Source organism: Ornithorhynchus anatinus, chromosome 19 (assembly GCF_004115215.2).
Source record: "Ornithorhynchus anatinus isolate Pmale09 chromosome 19, mOrnAna1.pri.v4, whole genome shotgun sequence".
NCBI lineage: Eukaryota > Metazoa > Chordata > Mammalia > Monotremata > Ornithorhynchidae > Ornithorhynchus > Ornithorhynchus anatinus.
In genome coordinates, this window is record NC_041746.1 from 431838 (window position 1) to 454422 (window position 22585).

Below are 22585 nucleotides of genomic sequence, written 5' to 3' on the forward strand. Positions count from 1 at the left end.
CGTGGGGTGACGGAGAGGGGAAAGCGCCGGGGCCCGATGTCCCAGCGGCCGGGATGTGGCCGGCACCGGGAGAGATGCCTCGGGACCCCTGGAGCCCACAGTCCCGCCCCCAATTCCCACTCAGATTCACAGTGGTGCAGGAAGTGGGAAGCTGGGGGAAATGGCCCTACTCCTCCCCCCACGGGACCCTTGGTCCTGTGTTGATCACTGAGGCAGGCGGTCCAAGCCCATCACCCTCCCCAACCTGGTCAATCAGTTCCCGAAGAGATGGAGGCAGAGAGGAGCGAGAGGGACTCGTGGCCGGCGGGAGGGGTCTCGGCTCCGCTCGGAAGAAGCTGGAATCGGGATGAACAGAGGCCGTGACAGGGGGCTTGGTTATCCAAAGTGGGAAGCTGATGGCATGTTTGTTGGGACTGCACTCGGGACAGCTCTGCTATAGGTAACAGGGTGAGGAGAGAAAGGTCTAAAATAAACCTCAGCAGGGGCTTCCCAGGCTGATGGGTCTCGAGGTGAACAACTCTCACTGGCCCGCACCGTCAGGGGCAGAAGAAAACTATGTGCCGGAAGCACAGAAATCGAGGGTCCAGTGGCACATTATTCAGTCTCCAGAGGGACGGTGATGGATGGAGAGGGAAGGCAGGGTTATTGAGGGCCGATCGGGGGGTGTTGGATGGTCCCTGCCAGCTTAATGAAGGAGAGTCAGGGATGGAGAAGGGACAGTCGGTGGATTGGAGGGTCCCTGCTAGGTCACGGGGAGAGTCAGGGTTGTTGGACGGTCTGTGCTGGGTCCTGGGGGGCGGAAGAAGAGTCAAGGATAGAGGGAAGACTCAGTAGCGTTGGACTAGAGATGGGACCGAAGAGTTACAACAGGACATCTGTTCATGGAGGTTTCAAGTTGGGGCTGGGACCACCATGGCCTCCCTTCCTGCCTTCGGCAGCCTCCTCCACCCTGGCCCGCCCACTCCAGTGATAACTCAGAGATCAGCTCTTCGCACACTAAGCTTTACCAGAAAGAGAAAATGACTGGCCTCGTGGCCCAGAGCAGACACTTGCCAACGCTCCCCTCCGGCAGCAGGCGGACACTCGCAGCGTTCGCTTAGGGGCCAAAACTCCCCAACCTCCGGACGGCCCCTGCTGCCAGAGGAGCCCGTGGAAGCCCTTGGTTGCCGCCTGATGCTGGGGAGGGCCCGGGGCCACCGGGTCTGGCGGCCCAGAAGCCCCAGGCCCTTCCGCCTCGGGGTCAGGCCAGGATCGTCACGGCTGCTCAGCCGTGACCTGCTCCTTCGCAGCCGCCGCAAGCTCTATAAGAGCCGAAAAGCTGTCGATGTCGCTCGTCTGCAGGCCCATCCCTCGCACCTAGAAGATGCACGACAGGAGCTCGGTCAGACAGGAGGAAGGCGGAGGCACCCACTCCTCTCTCGAAAGGCTGGTGCCTCCTCTCCAAAAAGAAGCCTAACACCCTTGCCTGTCCAGGAGCCAGACCCCAGCTGGCAGGAGGCCAACTGGGGGGCCCTGGGAGGAGAGGCCCATGGTCTGGAGGGAACTTGTGGCTGCTGCTCTGTCTCCCTGCTCTCCTTCTTGGCCAAGCTCTTCAAGTGGGTTTATGCTACCTCCCCCTTCGCCTTGACCCTCTCCGATCCGGCTTTCGCCCCCATCGCTCCCGAGACCACAGTCTCTGAAGTTGCCAAAGACCTCCTCCTAGTCAAATTTAGCAAATTCTACCCTACCCTGATCCCCCTCGACCCTCACGGCTGCCTCTGTCACTATGGACCAGCCCCTTCCCCGGGAAATGCTCTCCAATCCTGCTCTCTGTGACTCGGCCTCTGCTGGTTCTCCCCTAACTCTCTGGCCTTTCCTCTCCACTCTTCCACCCACTCCTCTTCTTTCCCCCAGGCCTTGTTCTCACCACGCCCTATTTTCCATCCCTCTGGCGACGAGTCCCCTCTTTGGGGGAACAGCTTTTCCCTTCTTTTGGCCAATAGTGAGTCCAGTCTCCCCTGCCTAAAGGCTTTCCCCAACAGAGAAGCGCACATACATACACAGAGAGAAATGGCTAAACACACACTTGGGCATATTTATCCTACCGTGCATGCTCATATACACCCTCCTGCCCCTGCACACACACCCACATACAGGCCCACATGCGTGTGCAGAAAGAAGCCGCCGTCAACAACTGTAGATAAATATGAGTCCACCTGTTTGTGCCGGGCCCCTCTCCCAAGCCTCTGCGATCTACAGAAAATCCTCAGAGCCCAAGGAGCCCGTTATGGGAAACCCAGGGGGCGGAGGAAGCGGCAGCAGCGACCGGGTACACACCTGCTCCACAAAGCGCTCCACATCCAGCGCCAGCTGCAGCCGGATCTTGTCATCGTCACTCATGCCTCCGCTGGAGCCGGCCGGGGTCACGGCGGCCGCCTTCCTGGCCTGTTTCAACCGCTTCAGGCTCTCTTCCATCTTCCTGACGGAGCTCAGCACGTCTGACACGGTGTCGATGTACCTTTGGAGGGAGAGAGGCAGTGATGGGTGGTGGCACGACTGGGTGCGCCCGGGTCCCCGGTACCCACCTGGAATTCTGAGGCCCCTAGGTGGCCCTTTGTTCAATCAATACCATTCTTAGTGTGGGCCCAGGTCTAATTTTCACCTGTGTACTTTTTCCCAGTGCTTAGTACTGATAATAACAACAACAGTATTTGTTAAGCGCTCACTATGTACCAAGCACTACTCTGAGGGCCGGGGTAGAGACGGGTCAGTCGGGTTGCACACAGTCCCTGTCCCACATGGGGCTCACACTCTCAATCCCCATTTTCCAGATGAGGCAACTGAGGCACAGAGAAGTGACCTAAGTCCTGGGCCCAAGGTCACACAGCAGACACGTGGCAGAGCCGGTATGAGAACCCAGGCCTTCTGACTCCCAGGCCTGGGCTCTATCCACTAAGCCACCCTGTTTCAGTGCCCTGTGCGCAGAACGAGTTTAGTCGATTTCATTACTATTCTTACTCCTATTATTACTGCCAGGGACTGTGCCTAATTTTCACTTGTGTATTTTCTTCCACTGCCATGAATAAAGTAGTATTCTCCCCCCTTTGCCTCCCCTCCGCACTGTGCTCACTTGTATGTATTATTTATTACCCTATTTATTTGGTTAATGAGGTATACATCTCCTTGATTCTATTTATCTTGATGATGATGTCTTCTTTTTGTTTTGTTCTCTTTTGCTCTGCTGTCTCTCCCGTTTAGACTGTGAACCCGTCACTGGGCAGGGATCGTCTCTATCTGGTGCCCAATTGTACAGTCCAAGCGCTTAGTACAGTGCTCTGCACATAGGAAGCGCTCAAGAAATACTATTGAATGAATGAATAAAAGTAGTAAATACAATTACTCCCACTACCACCCTTAGGGAAGTGGGGAAGCTTTCTCTCAACTGGACTTCACTGAGCACAAACCTACAGGCACACACACTCGGGCACACCCACGACCCCTCGCGTACCGTCCACGTGCACATACATACACCTGTGTGCCGAGACACCGGCGTGCCTCTCCGAGGCTTCTGACCCAGGCCCCGCCGGTCTGGCCTAAATCGTCCCCGGCCCCTCAAGGAAGGCGTGAGCCTGTGCTCAAACGGGCCACCGGGAGCCTTGCCAGCCCTGAAACGTTACTCTTTCCAAGTTTTTAAAACGACAGGACAGCCATCCTAGGCCGGCTGGACCCCGGGCCTCCCCGGTTCTCCCCATCCCTTCGCTCCGTCTCTCCCCGCCCCCAGCATCCCACTCCACACCCTCGGGGCCGCGTGTGCCAGGGAGCGCCCGGGCGGGTCCTCCGCTCACCTGCGCGCGCTCTCAGAGAGGGCCTCCTCCAGCCACTGGCGGGCCAGGGTTGGCGGCAACGTGTCCCGGTGGTCCTCCTGCAGCTGGTGGAAGGGCTTCAGCGCGCCGTCCACGTAGGGAGAGGCTTTGGACGGCACCTCCTGGAGCCGGGGCGGGCCAAGGCAGGGTGAGGGAGGGACACACAGGAGGCGCTCAAAACCACGCGACTGAATAACGCGTCCCGAATCCGACCCCCCGGAGTCCCCGGGCTCCGCTCCGGACCCGCGCCTCCGTGGGGAATTTGAGGAAGGAAAGGATCCCGGGTCCGGCGGACACTGACCTTGTTGGTCCTCCTGTAGAGCCGGGGCACTTCCAGGGCGCTCTTCAGGCAGCCGAAGCAGGCCTCGCTCAGGCCCTGGACGACCCTGCGGCTCAGGGGCGGGAGGCACTCGGACAGGGACGTGCGCGAGTCCTCCAGGGCGGCTGCAGAGATGGACCCTCGGCTCGGACGGCTCTGGCTCGCCGCTCCCCTGGGACCTCCCCGTGGCCCTACCCGCATGGCTCTGGCAACGCCGGGGCAGCGGGGGAGGATCTGATCTATGAACACCGTGCCTTTCGCTCTAGAAAGCTCTAGGAGGCGCGCAGCCTGATGGCCTGTCCAAAACGGGTGCCCAGTCCAGGGCTCTGCCCCCGGGAGATGCTCGCTAAGTGCTCATGGATTCACCGGGGCAGAAAACTGCACCTTTGCCAACTTCCTGGGGCCATGAAAGTTCCCTTCTTCGTAAGAGTCAGGGAAACGCGTTTGCGTGTTTAGAGTACTCGGTCTCACCTGACAGGCAGGAGACGTTCTTGAAGCCGATCACTTCCAGTTTTGGTTGGATAACTTCCAGGAGGCCGGGAAGCTGACAGAGAGAGAGGGATCGGGAATCAGCACTCAAGAGAGTGGGCTGTGCGTCTGCAATTGTCAGGGGTGGCATCCACACTCGTTGGTGGGCTTTGCCCCGGGTACACACCTGCCAGCCCAGGAAAAGCCTAGTGCCCTGGCTCCAGGCGACGAATTTAATGGTGAGAGTTTCAAACATCAACACTCAGCCTGGGGGCAGGTCCGTCTGTTCAGTGGCAAACTGGGTGCTGCCCCCTGCACCACCCCGGCAGAAAGCCGGATCTAGTATGACACGGTGCAGGTGGTACAGTGGTGCTGGGCCTCCAACCAGAGGGGGCACCTCCCTGTGACAGCCTCTCAATTCCAGTGGCCCGCAGCTCGCTCCCCCCACCCTCAAAGCCCTCCTTACACTCCACCTCCTCCACGAAGGCCTTCTGGAGCAGTTACCGCAACCCGAATCTCACCGAGTCCCATCCACCACCCCATCTGTCCCCCACCAGCCCCAGCACCGCACTACCCCCCGGATTTACTAAGGCCCTCGCTCGGCCTCCCCTGTGCCGACCCGTGTGACCGAGAGGACAGATTTCCTCCTCGGCCCCCATCCCGCCCCGCCGTCCAGTCCAGGCTTGGGCTGGCTCTGACCCGGCTTCTCCCAGACTGGGGTGGGACGCTCGGCCGGCGACAGCCATTTCGGCTCCCTCCTACCTGGGACAGGGCCCACCCTGGACATCGCCCACCTGCCCCTGCAGCCTGTCTACATCAGCCACGACGAACACCAGCTGGGGACCAGAGATGGAAGGTGCGGGTGGCGGTGTTTCAGAAGAAGAGCAACTTCCCGGCTCCTCTCCGGCAGCTGGGCCCGGGGAAATGCCATCCTTGCCGACGGTCCCCACAACCTTCTTGCTGTCTTTAGTGTTCTCGCTGGAAGCGGGCCGGAGGGACAGCTGGGTGGAGGAAACGGACTGACTGATACTCCACCTCGATGACCTCTGACCGTGTCCCCGATGTGCCACAAAGGTGGCCCCAAGCAGAGAGAAGCCTCCGGAGGGAGGGGTGGGCAGGTGAAGCCGGTTTTTCAGCTCACGCACCGGGGTGCCTGCGCTACCCAGGCTGGGTGGTATGGCCGAAGCAGCTAATCGATCGATTGATCAGGCTCGGGGGGAGGCCCAAAGGAAGCAGGAAGGCACTGGCAGACGGTGAGCATGTGCCCCATCACTCCTCCCCCCCCGCCACTCCCACCCCATGCCCCCACACCTGGGGGATCCTTCTGTTTGGGGACACCAGAGGCTGAGCCAACTCCCATTCAGGGTTTTTGGCCGGTCCAGTGGAAGGGGAAAGGTCAGGGTCTTTTGCTGACAACGGCCCAGAAAAAGAGGTGGCCGGGGGGTGGAGGGTGAGAGGGATGGGCCCCGCAGGTGGCACGCAGCTCGTGCCTCAGGGGTCGGGGCAGGAGCAGGCGAGTGAGCTCGGCCCTAAGCAGGGGGAAACTGTCGATCCCCCACTAGTGATCTGATTGGGGGATGTACCCGCTGAGTGAGGAACCGCACACCAGAGGGCATCGACCGGGAAGTCACAAGGCCGACCGGGGCTTTCCCGCCCCCGACCGCTTGCCCCCGCGGCTCCCCTCCCTGGGGCTCGGGGAGACGCTCGGGCTGGGCCCGGGTGCGACTCTGGGTCGAGGCTCCTGGCCCAGGTGGCCTCACCTCCTTCACGAACGTGACGAACCGGGCCAGGATCTGCAAGGTGAGCTTCCACAGGCGGGGAGCCAGCAGCGGCAGAAACAGTTCGTCCGACCAGCATCTCGTCACGCTGGCCCAGGTCACGTGAGTGGCCAGAAGGCAGTAGGAGCTCCCAGCTAGGAGAGGGATCCGTAAAAGATGGCTGATGCGGTCGGCAGAGCGGCAACCGACCGCTACCCCTCACCGGCCAGCCGCACCCTCCGATCTCACTTGGGCCGGGCAATTCCTCACAGCCCCCAACTCCCGGTCACCGGGGCTCTGGGGGCCGCGGGACTCCGCTCTCCCCCCTCCCCGCTGCACCTGCCATCACCGGGAGAAGCCCAGTCCTGTAGGGGACGGGGAGGAGGAGGAGATCCCCGGGATGACCAACTGAACGTCGGGAAAGATGGGCCGGCAGTTCGGGCCGGGGCCGGGAGGAGCCCGGGGGAGTTTCCCTCCGGCGGGGACGGAGTTCCCTGTCTGGCTAGCTGTGACCGTGGGGTCGACGGAAGGGAATCTGCCTAGACTGTCCACCTCCAGTTCCTGCCCTTTCAAAGCAGAACGGCCGGGGGCCGGGGCCCAGCTGTGAGACGGTGCCCCAGGGTCCCTTCCCCAGTGTCGGTGGCCGGGACGGGGCTCGGGAGTCGGACAGCACCTCCCAGGAGGCAGTATACAACTCGAGAGTCTAGAAGGTGATCCCCAGAGAAGCGGCGTGGCCTAGTGGATACAGCATGAACTTAGGAGTCAGAAGGACCTAGGTTCTAATCCCAGCTCCGCCACTTGTCTGCTGCGTGACCTCGGGCAAGTCACTTAACTTCTCTGTGCCTCAGTTTCCTCATCTATAAAATGGGGATCGAGACCGGGAGCGCTATGTGGGATGGGAACCGTGCCCTACCTGCCTACCTTCTATCTACCCCAGTGCTTAGCACAGTGCCTGGCACACAGTAAGTGCTTAACAACAAATACCATGATTATTATTATAACTACCCCACCCTTTCAGAAGATAGGCACCATCGGCGTGCCAAGGGCTAGTCGCTAGCGGTGCCCCAGGCCCCCCCCCCGACCGGGGGATGCTCCCGGACTCCTCCCTGAGGTACGGCCCCCCGGGGCTGCAGCGGGACCCTCAGCTCGGTGCCGGGACCGGTGCCCGGCAGGTCTTGCCCACTGCCTAGGTGGCGCTCCAGGTGGGCCCGCAGGCAGGCAGCGCTCCCTCGCCCGGCACTCCGCCCCGCCACGACAGCGGCGGTGGAGACGTCACCTGGGCCACCCACAGCCACTGCCCTGCCTGGCCACCCCGGACTGCCCCCCGGCCTCGCTGGAGGGACACGAAGGTGGGAAAAAGCCCTCGCTGAAACGGAGAGGCTTCCTCTGACAGAAGCACCTGGCCCGGGGGGGGTCCCGGGTAATACCGTTCCCCTGGGGACTTACCCGGGGCCTCTTCCAGCCCGTCGCTCAGGGCCCTCTCTAAGCCTGCAGCTATTTCTCTGAACCTGAGAAGTACAAGAACAAAGGTCACACCTCGTCCGGCCGCAAACGGTCCCGGGGCCGACGGCAACTCCCGCACTCTTTTGCCCATCGATCAATCAACCGTATTTATTGAGCACTTACTACATGCAGAGCACCGTACTAAACTCTAGGGAGACTACAATACAAAAAATAAGAGGCATTCCCTGTCCGTAACGAGCCTACAGTCTAGAAGGTGAGCAGACGTTAACGTGAATAAATAAATTTACAATATAGAGTTTAAAGCATGGCCGCTGGGGTAGCCGTCGGCCCTCTCACTTGCCCACTATCCTCCCGGGGGCTGCCCGTACCTTCCGCAGGCAGTAATTGCCCTGTTCTGACCTAAGGGCACCTGCCCCGCCCCTGAGACTGAGGCCTGCCTTGGCATTTGGGTAGGAGTCTGGGGGTCCCATCCTCCCGAAGGAAGAGCCATGATCTGGGCTCTCTCTGGAAACCCTATCACGCGGTGTGTGGGTGTGCGACAGCGTGCCCCTGTGCATGACTGTGTGGGTGTGTGAATACGTGCATATGCAAGTCTGAGTGTGTGGGGGTGGGATGGGGGAGAGAGGAGAGGACAGTGGCATCCAGACTGCCCCTCAAGTCAGGACCTCTGCAGGAGGAAACTGGATCCCCGAGGTGGGAGAGGCCCGTTCAGATCAAAGATTCTCCCACGGAGAATCTCCAGCCCCAGCCCTCCCACCCCCACCCAGGCCGGGAGTCTCCGACTCCAGTTCCCCCACCCCCACAACGAGTATCTTCTTACCCCAGCCTCCACCCCTATACGGATACCAATCAGTCAGTCAAACGATCAACCGTGTTTCTTGAGAGCCTACTGCATGCGGAGCACTGTACTAAGCATTTGGGAGGGTCCGGTAAGCAGACACCCCAGCCACCCGGGCAAACTCCAGGAGGAGGATGGGAAACCAAATGAAAAGCGTTTTTAGGTGTGTCCCTTGGGAGTGGAGGAGCAGGCCAGGCCCGTGTTTACTTTTCACGGCCTTCGGGCTGCCGCGTGAGGCCAGGGATCGGCCTGACCGTGTTTACAGGAACCCTCCTCCCCCCGCCCCAGATCGATAGTCCTGGCCCGCTCGGTGTCTCTCAATGACAGGCGGCTGTCTTCTCGGAAATTCCCCCGCCTTCCTCGGTCCCGGGAATCAAACGGAGCCCTTCACACGCTGGGGCCCGAGAGCTCTGAACCACTGAGCCCCACGGGGGACGGGACCGGGACCAATCGAGCCCCCGGCACCCGGGGAGCACCAAACGGATTCCGTGAAAACATGGGAGGGGGAGGATCTCAGGGTGGGAAAGGGATGTCTCATCACTTTGTTCTCAGAAACGCAATTCCTCTCTCAAGGGTAAAATCCAGTCTTCAATCACACAGTTATATTCCAAATTTCCCAACTGCCACTATCTCTGTCCATCCACCCACCTGAAGGTTTTATGCCCCCAGGCAGAAAAGAGCCCAGAGAAGCCTGCAGGTTCTCTCCCAAGCTCTGGGTCGAGTCTCCCCGACTGAACTCTCCGTGAGCAGCCCTGGCAATGACGACCAACTAAAGGGGCTTCGGAAAGCTTCAGCCTCGAACGAAGCTCCATGTCGCCCAGAGGGTCTTCCTTCTAGAATTTCTCTGAGAGTTCTACCCTCCAATCAGCCCACCCTCACCCCTGGCACGGCGCTCTGCCCACAATAGGTAACCAGTCCAGCTCTCTGCTCTTAGTAGGCACTGGTAGAGCCCGGCACATAGTAGGTGCCCAGTACAGAGCTCTGCCCACAGTAGATGCTCAGCACAGTGGTCTGTTCACAGGAGGCAGCCAGGACAACACTGTGCGCACAGTAGGTGCCCAGTACAGCACTCTGCCCACAGAAGGTGGGCTCTACTCACAGCAGGTACCCGATCCCCAGCAATAAATGTGGTGACGTTGACCGCAAAGGAGCTGTTCTTGGATGACCAACCAACGGCCACGACAGATCAGGGACCTGGAGTCCCACACCCTGCCTGAGCAGCTAACGGTGCCCGAGCGACATTTCAATTCTCTCTCTGTGTCAAGGAGAAAAAGCAGTGAAGCACTGACCTTATCTGGAAATATACCGGCAGGTTCCACTTATTGTTAAAACTGTGGTAGGAAGAATGGGCTCTCAGTCTCTTCACACTGGCCTGAGACCCACACTGGCGCTCAAATCTCCTCACGAAGTCCATGCTGACGGTGTATCTCTGGGAACGGCGAACCCCGAAGCGGTCACTGGATACCCCCGCCTCTGCGAGCCCTCCCACCCCCGGTGCCGTCCCCGCGGGGACCAGGTTCAGAACGTGGACGGACCCGACTCTCGCACCCGGGACCAGGGGGCCCGAGCACCGAGTCGGTCGAGAAAAGGGAGAGGCGACTGTCCAGTTACTTAGGGAGGTAGACCGGCCCGCCAGCCCGATCCCTGACACCTCCTGCCCGGGCCGGTCCACTCGCCGGGGAGCCGGCCCGGCCACGCCTCCCCGTACCCTCCCTCGCTCCAGGTTTCGTGCGGCCTGACCAGCAGCGCCTCCCTCGATCAATCTGATCCCGGGGCCGGACCCCATTTCCCCCCAGGCTCCGTCCTGTCACCGGCTGCGTCCCGGGAAGCGCCAGTCGGAACTTGGGGCTTCAATCTCTGCAGCCTGGAGATTTCTGGGGTCTCGTGCCTGCCTCCCTGCCAGGTGGCACTGTGGCAGCTGCAGAGCTACAGGCGTTTTGCTGCGGGCCCAGAGGTTCCACCCATTTCAGGACAAGGACACCACGCTGGCAATCCTCGGCCTCCACACCCAGAAAATTCAGATGGCCGCTATGGCCAACCTCACCTCGTGGAAGGAATCCGGGTTTCCCGGGTTGAAGAGCCAGGGCAACCTCTCCTCCAGGCCACGTACTATTTCCGGCCAGACCGAATTCACCAGGAAGTCATAGCCGGGAACGCTGTTTCCTCTCTCGCTGGGAGAAGACGTAGAAGCCATAAAAAGGGACAGAGGCGAGAATATCAGACCACAGCAGAAGCGGGCGGCAGCTCTGTCCCCTGCGGGCCGCCCCGTCCCGCTATCCCACTCCTCCAGGAGGCTTTCCCTGGTGAATCTCTCCTGCCCCAACTCTCGAACCCCCTACAAATTGCTACTTCAACATTTCTGCATCACCTGACCTTTCGGGATTCACAAACCCGAAGAACTTCTGTCCACATCTTTGGAATCTTTTGCTTCCTCCTACCTGGAATTATTTCAGCATCTGTCGCCCCTGCACGACTGTAAGCTGCTTGAGAGGAGGGATCACATTCACTAACTCTACCGTTCTTTCTTTCTCTCCCCCTTCTCTGAGGGCCCAGTTGAGGTCTCTGCACGCAGCAGGTTCTCAGGCAATGCAATCGATTGATGGATTAAGGGTGGCTGAGGGCGGGCAGAGCTGGAGGAGTGGGGTGGGGGTCAATCAGGGAAGGCCTCCTGGAGGAGCTGTTTTTTAGGAGGCAGTGCAGTAGGGGACAGGGCGGTGTTTGGCGGATTCAAACCGGGAAGGTGGTTCAGCGGGAGCCGGGGTGAGCCCATCCGGAGCTCCGAGAGCCGGCTGAGGAGGGCTAGTCACCTGGAACTGGTGCCGCCCGTGACCTCCCGGAGCAGGCGGCAGTGATGGGGCACGAACTCCAGCAGCTTGCCGTACATGGCCTGCAGGCCCTTAGGGTGGGCCTGGACCAGCGGCTCCACGATGACCTGCCGGGGAGACGGGGAGCGAGAGGGAGAGGAGGAGAGAGAGGGTGAGACAGAGGGAGGTGGGGATAGTGAGCCCGCCACCCTGGGATCAGAAGGGAGAGGTCTCTGGGAACCAAGAGCAAAACCGACAAACTCTCCCCGGTTTGGTTACCCACGAGGCTGTGGAGAGGAGCGGACCACCGCTGCCCCACGGACCCCCGGTCGGTCACGTGCTGGGAACACGCCCCGGGCCCTGGGGTCACGAGATCCCGACTCCCCGAGGGTCCAATGGGTCAGGAGGGTGAGCGCGTCTGGCCACTCTGGGAGGGGTCGAGGCCCCACGGGGCCAACCCCGGCCTCAGGGAGGGGCGTCTCCCCAGGCCCGCTTCCCACCTGCGGCCCGGAGACTCCCCCGCGGGGCTCCGGGGGACCCCTGGCCACGTGCCGGACGGGCTGCCCTTGTGGCAGCTGCGCTCACCTCGTCGATATACGGCTTGACCAGCACCTGGCCCACCAGCGCCTCGGCGTCGCGCGTCTTGTCGATGGTGGCGTACGTCCGCAGGCAGTGGCGGACGATGTCGACGTTGGAGGTCTGGAGGCCCTCCAGGAGGAGACCTTCCAGGGACTGCTGCAGCATGGCCGTGATCCCAGCGATCCGCTGCCGGGGGTTGGGGGGTGGGGAAGGGGTGGACAGAGCGACACAGCTGGGACCCCAATCACCCCCTGGGATGGCGGTGGGGACCCCAGAGCCCCCTGGCAGCGAGAGAAGGGGTTCGGGGATGGCAGTGGGGGGAAGGGGGCACTCTACTTCCAACATGGCTCAAGTTTTACATGCATCTCTGTTCCTAATCAGGAAGAGGTTCTGGTGACAAAGCCACCGGAGATGGACGGAGGAGGAGGGAGGTAGCCAGCTGGATTCCCAGAGAGCCTCAGTGGGCCGGCTGAGGGCACCACTCCCCGACAAGCCACGTGGCCACCGTCCACAGCCGGGCGGTGGCCGACGGCTCTATTTCGACGATTCCGCGCCGCCCTTCGAGGGGGTCGGCGAAAGGAACGGGTACAGCTGCGCTCGCGGGAAGCCACGCCGACCCCAACCCTCTGCAGGGGCCGCTTTGGGGCCACTCTGGAACGGGACTGAGAAAATTGCTCAACGAAACGTGAAAACCCCCCTTACCGGTCTCACTTTGTCCAAAAGAGGCATGCCCTTGCTCTGCACCGCATGAAACTGCAACTGGTTAAATTCGGTAGCAATTCTCTCTAAAATCTGTCCTGTCAAAAGCGGGCTACAAAAGAAATAATCAACGTCATATCATTTGTACTTATTTAGCTGCTATTATTCGCGGGGCTCCGTTCCGGGCGCCTAAGCACACGGGGCATCGTACCGATGCCTACTGCATGCTGAGCGCTGGACTAGGGGCCTACTGTTTGCAGAGCGCTGGACTGGGGTCCTACTGGGTATGGAGCGCTGTGCCGGGTGATCTGGAAAGTATCAAAGAGGTAAAAGAAGGTCACACTATCCTGCCAGGTAACTGTTGCTATGGTTTCCTCGTCACTACGTTCAACGGTGCCAGTTTGATGCCTGCGGGTTTTCATTTAGCTTTCGCATGGAGCCCAGACTGATGTCAAATCACCAGTGGGCCGGTGGGCTGGCCAGAAAATGACAAACTCCCAGTCACTAATAATGGTGTCTTATCGGCGGTAAGAACCAGGACCGGCCGAGAGCCTGCTCTCCCGGCCTGGGCTGGATAAAGATTTGACCCCATGCCGTGGGGACGAGGAAGGACCGCTCATAGCCAAATGGGGCAGCCAGGACTGCTCACAGCCACGGGGATTGGGAAGGCTCCCTCATAGCCATGGGGACTGGCAAGGATGGCTCATAGCCACGGGGACTGGTGAGGACGGCTCACGGCCAGAGGATGGCTCACAGCCACGGGGGTCAGCGAGGACCGCTCACAGTCACGGGGGCCGGCGAGGACTGCTCACAGCCACGACACTGGGCAAGCCGTCTGCCGCAGAGGCGTTTCTTCCAGGGAATGACCGTTACATTGTTATCTCGTACCTTCCCAAGTGCTCAGCACAGCACTCTGCGTTCAGTAAGCGCTCAATAGATATGATCGCCTGATTATCCTCCAGGCGCTCATCTCAGACTCGCTACTGTGGCCAGAGACAAGATGGACGGATTGGGGGCCGGAGGATCTGGAACCACACCCCGCCCGCAGGTGACCCACTGGGACTGAGGAAAAGCAAGTTTCAACAAGAGGCTGGCCAGCCTCGCTGACCACGACCCCCGCAGCAGAGCAGGGAGGAGAAGTCCAGCGGCCGGACAGGGAGCCAGCCTGGACGTAGGGAAATAGCGCCCCCAACTGGGACCGGTTAGCCAGAGAGACGCCAACCCTCAGGCCTCGCAGCGCAGGGGGTCGCCGTGAGCAAGCCCCCAAAGGCCGCCTTCCCGCCCCTCCGTATCTCGGGTCGGAGACCCCGTCGGCCGGGGACGGCCCAGGCCCGCACCGCCAAGGGTCCCTCGGTGTTCACGGGAAGGGTCCGTCTCCAGGAGCTCACCTGCTTCCTTCCAGCGAGGACGCCTGGTTAGGGCCCTGGGAGTGTAGGATCTTTTCAATCTTCTCAACTGACCGTATGACCTGAATGAGCCTCAGCACGCACATCTGAAAGGAGCCGAGGCGACCGAGGAAGCGTGAGGTGGGGGTCCGAGGGGGCAGTCGCCACCGGATTTCTCCCGACGTCCCAGGAGGGGCCTCGGCAATGCCGCTGCTCACGCTCGCCGGGAGAATGGGGCACGTAACCGACTTGGGGAACCCAAAGTAAACCCAAGCCAGAAGACCCCCAAAGAGCCCCCCAGCATTTCCTCGCTGATATTCCTCTAGCAGAATGCACTCATATGGTTTCCACCGAGGGTGCTTCATCCGGGTCGGTTTGCTTTACCTTTTTTCTCCTGATGTCGTCTTGTTTGGACATTTGTTCATCGATTGCCCGAATTCCTTCACTGACTGATGACTTGAGACTCTTAAAAAATAAGCCAGAAAAATGATGGTTCAAGACATGAAGCATTTAAACTTTGAACGATGACTCTAACTTTCTTGCTGTGTCTCCCCTGCTGGATCATAAGCCCCTTGAGGACAGGGATCGTGTCTACTAACTGTCGTGCTCTCCCAAGTGCTCAGAACAGTGCTCTACTCCCAGTAGGCGCTCATTACATATTACCGATGACCTGGAATCTCTATTAACAGGGATTTCATTCATTCGGTCGTATTTACTGAGCACTTACTGTGTGCAGAGCACTGTTCTAACCGCCTGGGAGAGTTCAACAGAATAATAAACAGGTACACTGCCTGCCCGTAACGTTCTGAAGTCCCCAACTACCCCATTTTAAGACCACCTCAGAGGGACATCTGATCTAGGGGTCTGCAGAAACTTAACGCGATCAGGCTGGGGGGGGTGGGAGTGGGGAGGACGTGGGTGGTTGCTGCTCTGGGGTGCCTATTCCCTCGGGGAACCCACACGTCCATCAGCCCCTGGTCGGAAGCTGGGGCAGGATTGATTCACAGACGTCCGGACCCCGTTTCCGGAAGGAAATGGCAGCCGTACTAGCCGAGCGGGGAGGATTGTCGCGCGATGTTTGGGACGTACCAGAACCTCTTCTCGTAACTGGCCCAGAGGCACAGACAGCTGGTTCAGGGCTTTGTCCATGCCAACCTAGAATGGAGACACATGTGGGTTAGGGCTGAGGATCCGGCCCGGGGCTCTCCTAAGCCCCACTACATTCCCACCCTGCCTGTTCCGTGGCTCCCTCCCCTCCTCGCTTCTGGCCAGAAGCGGGAGGAGGGTGAGAGGTCGGCCGCGAGACAGACGAAATCGAGATACAGTGACTAGGTTGGCATCAGACGAGCGAAGCGTGCAGACTGATCTGTAATAGGAGAGCAGCTGGGTGAGGTAGGAAGGAGCAACGTGACTGAGTGCTTTAAAGCCGACGGTACGGAGTTTCTGTTTGATGTGGAGATGGATGGGCAACCACTGGAGGTTCTTGAGGAGTGGCGATAAGTGGCCTGAACGTTTTGTGGAAAAATGATCTGGGCAGCAGAGTGAAGTATGGACAGACTGGAGTGGGGAAAGATGGGAAGCAAGGAGGCTGATACAGTAATTAAGGCGGGACAGGATAAGTGCTAGAATTAACATTGCAGCAGTCTGGATGCAGATTTCGGCAACGTTATGAAAGTCGAACTGACAGGATTTAGTGACCGATCGAATATGTGGTTTGAATGAGAGAGAAGAGTCAAGGATAAACCCCAGGTTATGGGCTTGTGAGACGGGAAGGATGATGGTGTTGTCTACAGCGATGGGAAGATCAAAGGGAGGACAGGGTTTGGCCAAGGGGTCGAGGGGGATTTAGGATGGAGTCGAGGCCACTGGATTTGGCAAGGAGATCGTTGGTGACCTTGGAGAGGGTGGTTTCTGTGGAATGAAGAGGATGGAAGTCAGACTGGAAGGAGTCAAGGAGAGAACTGGAGGAGACGACTTGAGATAGCAGGTGTAGACAACTCGCTTAAGGAGTCTGGAGAGGAATGGTAGGCTGGAGATGAAATACCTTAAGGAGGGAAAACCTTACCACAAGTCACGGTTCTGATTGGCAGCTTCTTGCCTTTCTAATGGATGGCAGCCCCTGAACGTTTCATCCCCCAAACCTGGAGGGAGTCACGAGTTTGTCATGGTGCCGGCCCCTGGCTGGCCACCTTAGTCCCGCCATGGTGCTAAGGTGAAGCCCTATATCTTGTCCCAAGGGGAATGGCCAGTAGAGACCCCTAGCATCACCAGAACTGGCTCTGGGCCGGCTCGGTCCCTCTTCAGCCCAGGTTTTCAGATGAAATCTTTCCAACCAGATCGGAAGCAGGAGTCCCGGGAACAGGGGCCGGGGAGGGGGCGAGCGCGCTCACCAGATTGGTGGAGAGGTTGACGAAGTCGGCGTAGTCCTTGTTGATGAGCTCCACCATGGCCGTCTTGAGAAGCCTGTAATAGAGCTCCAGGTCGTCCCGGAGCTCTTCCAGCTGCACCCTCCTCCTGCAGTCGGACACGAAGTGATCCACATCGAAGTCGTCCTGGAAACCCAACGAGGGGAGATGGGGTGAGCAACAACCGAATCCAAGCAGTTGCGGAAAACGGGGGTGGTGGAAGAAGAGTGTCGGAGAGGGACCGCTGAGAACTTTTCTCTCTAAGAAGGTGCCAGGGGCGGTGCCCCCTCAGAACCCTGCTCTCCGGAGGACGGCCCCGCCCCACCCTCTTTGGCCAGCCCCGGGGGAGAGGAGAGAATGATCAGAGGGGTGCCTGCTCATAGTACACATTCAATAAATACCGTTAATAAGAAGGCAGCGTGGTCCGATTAAAGGATACGAGGCTATATCTACCCTGGCGCTTAGAACTGCTTGACAAGTCATAAGCGCTTAACAAAGACCATCATCATCGGACTCGGTCCATCGGTCCCCTCGTCGACCTCGGTGACATCTCCTCGTCCGCTCCGGTCCCCCAGGCCATGCACTGAACCAAGGCCTTTGGCGCTGGGATGGCAGGGTGGCCATGCTCTGGGTTTGGAGGTGGCATTGGACCCAGGCCAGGCATAAGGATAATAACTGTGGCTTTCATTAAGTGCCGAGCACCGCATTAAGCGCTGGGGTGGATACAAGCCAATCGGGTTGGACACGGTCCCCGTCCCACGTGGGGCTCGCACTCTCGAACCTCGTTTTACAGATGAGGTAACTGAGGCCCAGAGAAGTCAAGTGACTTGTCCAATGTCACCCAGCAGACGAGTGGCGGAGCCGGGATTAAAACCCAAGTCCTTCTGACTTCCAGGCCCGTGTTCTAACCACTAGATCACACTGCTTCTCATGCGGCATCACTTCACCCAGTCCACCCTTAGGGTCAAATTCGCTCTCGAGACTGAGGAGAACCCAAGAAGGCAATTCCTGCCACAGTTGCCGATGCCAGAGCCTGTTCCCCTAATAATAAGAGAAACAACTCTTATTGAGGAGTAGCGGGGCCTAATGGATAGAGCACGGGCCTGGGAGTCAGAAGGGCCTGGGTCTAATCCGCTTGTCGGCCGTGAGAACTTGGGCAAGTTGCTTCACTTCTCCGGGCCTCAGTTACCTCATCTGTCAAACAGGGATTAATGCTGCCAGTCCCATGTGAGCCACGGACTAGGTCCAACCTGATTACCTAGTATGTACCTCGGATCTTAGAACAGCGCTTGGCACCTGGTCGTCGTCATCATCAACGACGTTATTTATTAAGAGCTGACAAGGGAGCAAGCACTTGGGGGGGAGCCAACACAGCCTCCCCCGAGGGCTCCCAGCCTGAGAGGCGGCTCAGCCCATTCATTCATTCAATAGTATTTATTGAGCGCTTACTATGTGCAGAGCACTGTACTAGGCACTTGAAATGTACAAATCGGTAACAGATACAGTCCCTGCCCTTTGACGGGCTTACAGTCTAATCGGGGGAGACAGACAGACAAGAACAACGGCAATAAATAGAATCAAGGGGAAGAACATATCATTAAAACAATAGCAAATAAACAGAATCAGGGTGATGTACATCTCATTAACAAAATAACAGAGAGCTGGGGGTCTCCACTATATATTTTTATTACCCTATTTACTTTGTTAATGAGGTGTACATCCCCTTGATTCTATTTATCGTGATTATGTGGTCTTTGTTTTTGTCCATCTGTCTTCCCTGATTAGACTGTGAGCCCGACATTGGGCAGGGATGGTCTCTCTCTGTTGCCGAACTGTCCATTCCAAGCGCTCAGTCCAGTGCTCTGCACATAGTAAGCGCTCAATAAATTAGAGAAGCAGCGTGGCTCAGTGGAAAGAGCTCGGGCTTGGGAGTCTGAGGTAATGGGTTCTAATCCCTGCTCTGCTGCTTGTCAGCTGTGTGACTGTGGGCAAATCACTTCACTTCTCTGGGCCTCGGTTACCTCATCTGTAAAATGGGGATTAAAACTGGGAGCTCCATGTGGGACAACCCTAACAACTTGTATCAATCCCAGCGCTTAAAGCAGCGCTTTGCACACAGTAAGCGCTTAACAAATACCAAAATTCTCATTATTACTATCAAATGAATGAATGAATGAGACCAGCAGAGGGACACCTGCAGACCCCCGGCCCCTTCCTTGCCCGAGGACGGGGGCGGGTCCTGACCAGCCGGTCCCTCCCTCCCCCTCAAGAGCCCGGGCTTGGGAGTCAGAGGTCATGGGTTCGAATCCCACCTCTGCCGCTTGTCAGCTATGTGACTGTGGGCAAGTCACTTCACTTCTCTGTGCCTCAGCTCCCTCATCTGTCAAATGGGGATGAAGACTGTGAGCCTCTCGTGGGTCAACCTGATGACCCTGTATCTCCCCCGGCGCTTAGAACAGTGCTCTGCACATAGGAAGCGCTTCACAAATACCAACATTATTATTAGTATGCGCTTAGCAGATAGCAACATTATGATTATTAAAACGAGGATGAAGATTGTGAGTCTCACACGGGACCCCCTGATACCCCTATATCTCCCCAAGCGCTGAGAACAGTGCTCTGCACAAAGGAAGCGCTTAACAGATACCAACATTATTAGTAGTAGTTAGCGCTTAACAGATACCAACATTATTATTAGTAGTAGTAGTAGTAAGCGCTTAACAGATACCAACGTTATTATTATTATCAAAATGGGGGTGAAGATTGTGAGCCTCATGTGGCACCCTGATTCCCCTGTATCTCCCCCAGTGCTGAGAACAGTGCTCTGCACATAGGAAGTGCTTAACAGATACCAACATTATTATTAGTAGTAGTAGTAGTAAGCGCTTAACCGATACCAACATTACTAGTAGTAGCAGTAGTAAGCGCTTAATCGATACCAACATTAGTAGTAGTAGTAGTAAGCGCTTAACAGATACCAACATTATTAGTAGTAGTAGTAAGCGCTTAACAGATACCAACATTATTAGTAGTAGTAGTAGTAAGCGCTTAATCGATACCAACATTATTATTAGTAGTAGTAAGTGCTTAAGCGATACCAACATTATTAGTAGTAGTAGTAGTAAGCGCTTAACAGATACCAACGTTATTATTATTATCAAAATGGGGGGGTGTGTGCCTCACTTGGGACCACCTGATTCCCCTTTATCTCCCCCAGCGCTTAGAACAGTGCTCTGCACGTAGTAAGTGCTTGACAAATACCAACATTATTATTAGTAATAGTAGTAAGCGCTTAACCCATACCAACATTATTAGTAGTAGTAGTAAGCGCTTAACTGATACCAACATTATTATTAGTAGTAGTGGTAAGCGCTTAACCGATATCAACATTATTATTAGTAGTAGTAGTAAGCGCTTAATTGATACCAACATTATTAGTAGTAGTAGTGAGCGCTTAACCGATACCAACATTATTAGTAGTAGTAGTAGTAAGCACTTAACAGATACCAACGTTATTATTATTATCAAAATGGGGGTGTGTGAGCCTCACGTGGGACCACCTGATTCCCCTTTATCTCTCCCACCGCTTAGAACAGTGCTCTGCACGTAGTAAGCGCTTGACAAATACCAACATTATTATTAGTAATAGTAGTAAGCGCTTAACCCATACCAACATTATTAGTAGTAGTAGTAAGCGCTTAACTGATACCAACATTATTATTAGTAGTAGTGGTAAGCGCTTAACCGATATCAACATTATTATTAGTAGTAGTAGTAAGCGCTTAACAGATACCATTATTAGTAGTAGTAGTAAGCGCTTAATTGATACCAACATTATTAGTAGTAGTAGTGAGCGCTTAACCGATACCAACATTATTAGTAGTAGTAGTAGTAAGCACTTAACAGATACCAACGTTATTATTATTATCAAAATGGGGGTGTGTGAGCCTCACGTGGGACCACCTGATTCCCCTTTCTCTCTCCCACCGCTTAGAACAGTGCTCTGCACGTAGTAAGCGCTTGACAAATACCAACATTATTATTAGTAGTAGTAAGCGCTTAACCGATACCAACATTATTATTAGTAGTAGTAGTAAGCGCTTAACCGATACCAACATTATTATTAGTAGTAGTAGTAAGCGCTTAACAGATACCAACGTTATTATTATCAAAATGGGGGTGTGTGAGCCTCACGTGGGACCCCCTGATTCCCCTGTCTCTCCCCCAGCGCTTAGAACAGTGCTCTGCACGTAGTAAGCGCTTGACAAATACCAACATTATTATTATTATTAAAATGGGGGTGAAGATTGTGAGCCTCACGTGGCACACCCGGATGACCCTGTATCTCCCCCCAGCGCTTAGCACAGTGCTCTGCACAGAGGAAGCGCTTAACAAATACCCACATGATGATGATGATTACCTTCATGAACTGGTCCTTGTCGAAGCAGAGGGTGTCGGGCCCCTTGGGCAAGTTCATCCTGCGTTTCTCCATGCCGCCGAGGGGCAGGGGGGGCCGAGGGGCAGGAGGGGCAAGAGGAGGGGCAAGAGGAGGGGCAGAGGGGGCAAGAGGAGGGGCAGGGGCGGCCCTTCCCCCACCATGGCCCAGCGGCGCGGTGCTCGCCGGGAAACACGCTCCACTTCCGGCCGGCCGGGCGGCGCGGGCCGCGACGCCCCCTGGCGGGGACCTGGCGGAACTGCGGCCCCCAGAGCCCGCCCCCTCCTCGCCGCGCCTTCATTCATCATCATCATCATCATCTTCATTCAATAGTATTTATTGAGCGCTTCCTATGAGCGCTTGGAATGAACAAGTCGGCAACAGATAGACACGGTCCCTGCCGTGTGACGGGCTTCCAGTCTAATCGGTAATAATAATGATGTTGGTATTTGTTAAGCGCTTACTCTGTGCAGAGCACTGTTCTCCGCGCTGGGGTGGATTCAGGCTCATCAGTTTGTCCCACGGGAGGCTCACAGTTAGTCCCCATTTTACAGAGGAGGTAACCGAGGCCCAGAGAAGTGAAGTGACTTGCCCACAGTCACACAGCTGACAAGTGGCAGGGCCGGGATTCGAACCCATCACCTCTGACTCCCAAGCCCGGGCTCTTTCCACTGAGCCACGCTGCTTCTCATCATCATCATCATCACGTTGGAATTTGTTCGGCGCTTACTATGTGCAGAGCACTGTTCTCAGCCCTGGGGGAGATCTGGGGTCATCAGGTGGTCCCACGGGAGGCTCAGAGTCTTCATCCCCATTTTTATAATAATAATAGTGTTGGTATTTAAGCGCTTACTAATAGTAATAATAATGTTGGTATTTGTCAAGCGCTTACTACGTGCAGAGCACTGTTCTAAGCGCTGGGGGAGATAAGGGGAATCAGGTGGTCCCACGTGAGGCTCACAGTCTTCATCCCCATTTTAATAATAATAATGTTGGTATTTGTTAAGCGCTTACTAGGTGCAGAGCACTGTTCTAAGCACTGGGGAAGATACAGGGTAATCAGGTTGTCCCACATGAGGCTCACAGTCTTCATCCCCATTTTACAGATGAGGTCACTGAGGCACAGAGAAGTGACTTGTCCATAGTCACACAGCTGACATTTGGCAGAGCTGGCATTCGAACCCATGACCTCTGACTCCCAAGCCCAGGCTCTTTCCACTGAGCATTGCTGCTTCTCTGGGTCATCAGGTTGTCCCATGTGAGGCTCACAATCTTCATCCCCATTTTACAGAGGAGGTCACTGAGGCCCACAGAAGGGAAGTGACTTGCCCAGTCACACAGCTGACAAGTGGCAGAGCCGAGACTCGAACCCATGACACCTCTGACTCCGAAGCCCAGGCTCTTTCCACTGAGCCACGCTAGTAATGCTGGTATTTGTTAAGCTCTTACTATGTGCTGAGCACTGTTCTAAGCGCTGGGGGAGAGACAAGGTCATCAGGCGGTCCCACGAGGGGCTCACAGGCTTCATCCCCATTTGACAGATGAGGGAACTGAGGCCCAGGGAAGGGAAGCAACTTGCCCATTAAGTAA

General features: G+C 56.9%; 1 protein-coding gene across 3 annotated transcripts; it reads right to left on the reverse strand.

Moving 5' to 3' along the window:
- Positions 1–986: 986 nt before the first annotated feature.
- On the reverse strand, positions 987–21179 carry COG2 (component of oligomeric golgi complex 2). 3 transcript variants are annotated; one of them, XM_029047359.2, is made up of 18 exons: positions 20981–21178; positions 16546–16707; positions 15245–15310; positions 14540–14620; positions 14159–14262; positions 12774–12882; positions 12078–12257; positions 11496–11620; positions 10733–10859; positions 9978–10117; positions 7833–7894; positions 6390–6541; positions 5424–5630; positions 4633–4705; positions 4144–4286; positions 3825–3964; positions 2317–2497; positions 987–1356 (listed from the first exon to the last, which is right to left on the reverse strand). In XM_029047359.2, the coding sequence occupies exons 1-18, from the start codon at positions 21050–21052 to the stop codon at positions 1255–1257; spliced, it is 2226 nt and encodes a 741-aa protein (XP_028903192.1). In that variant the 5' UTR covers positions 21053–21178; the 3' UTR covers positions 987–1254. The 3 variants fall into 3 exon arrangements, with proteins under 3 accessions (XP_028903192.1, XP_028903193.1, XP_028903194.1); XM_029047360.2 differs by lacking the exon at positions 5424–5630 and having other exon boundaries at positions 20981–21179; XM_029047361.1 differs by lacking the exons at positions 16546–16707; positions 20981–21178 and having other exon boundaries at positions 14159–14264; positions 14541–14620.
- Positions 21180–22585: the final 1406 nt, after the last annotated feature.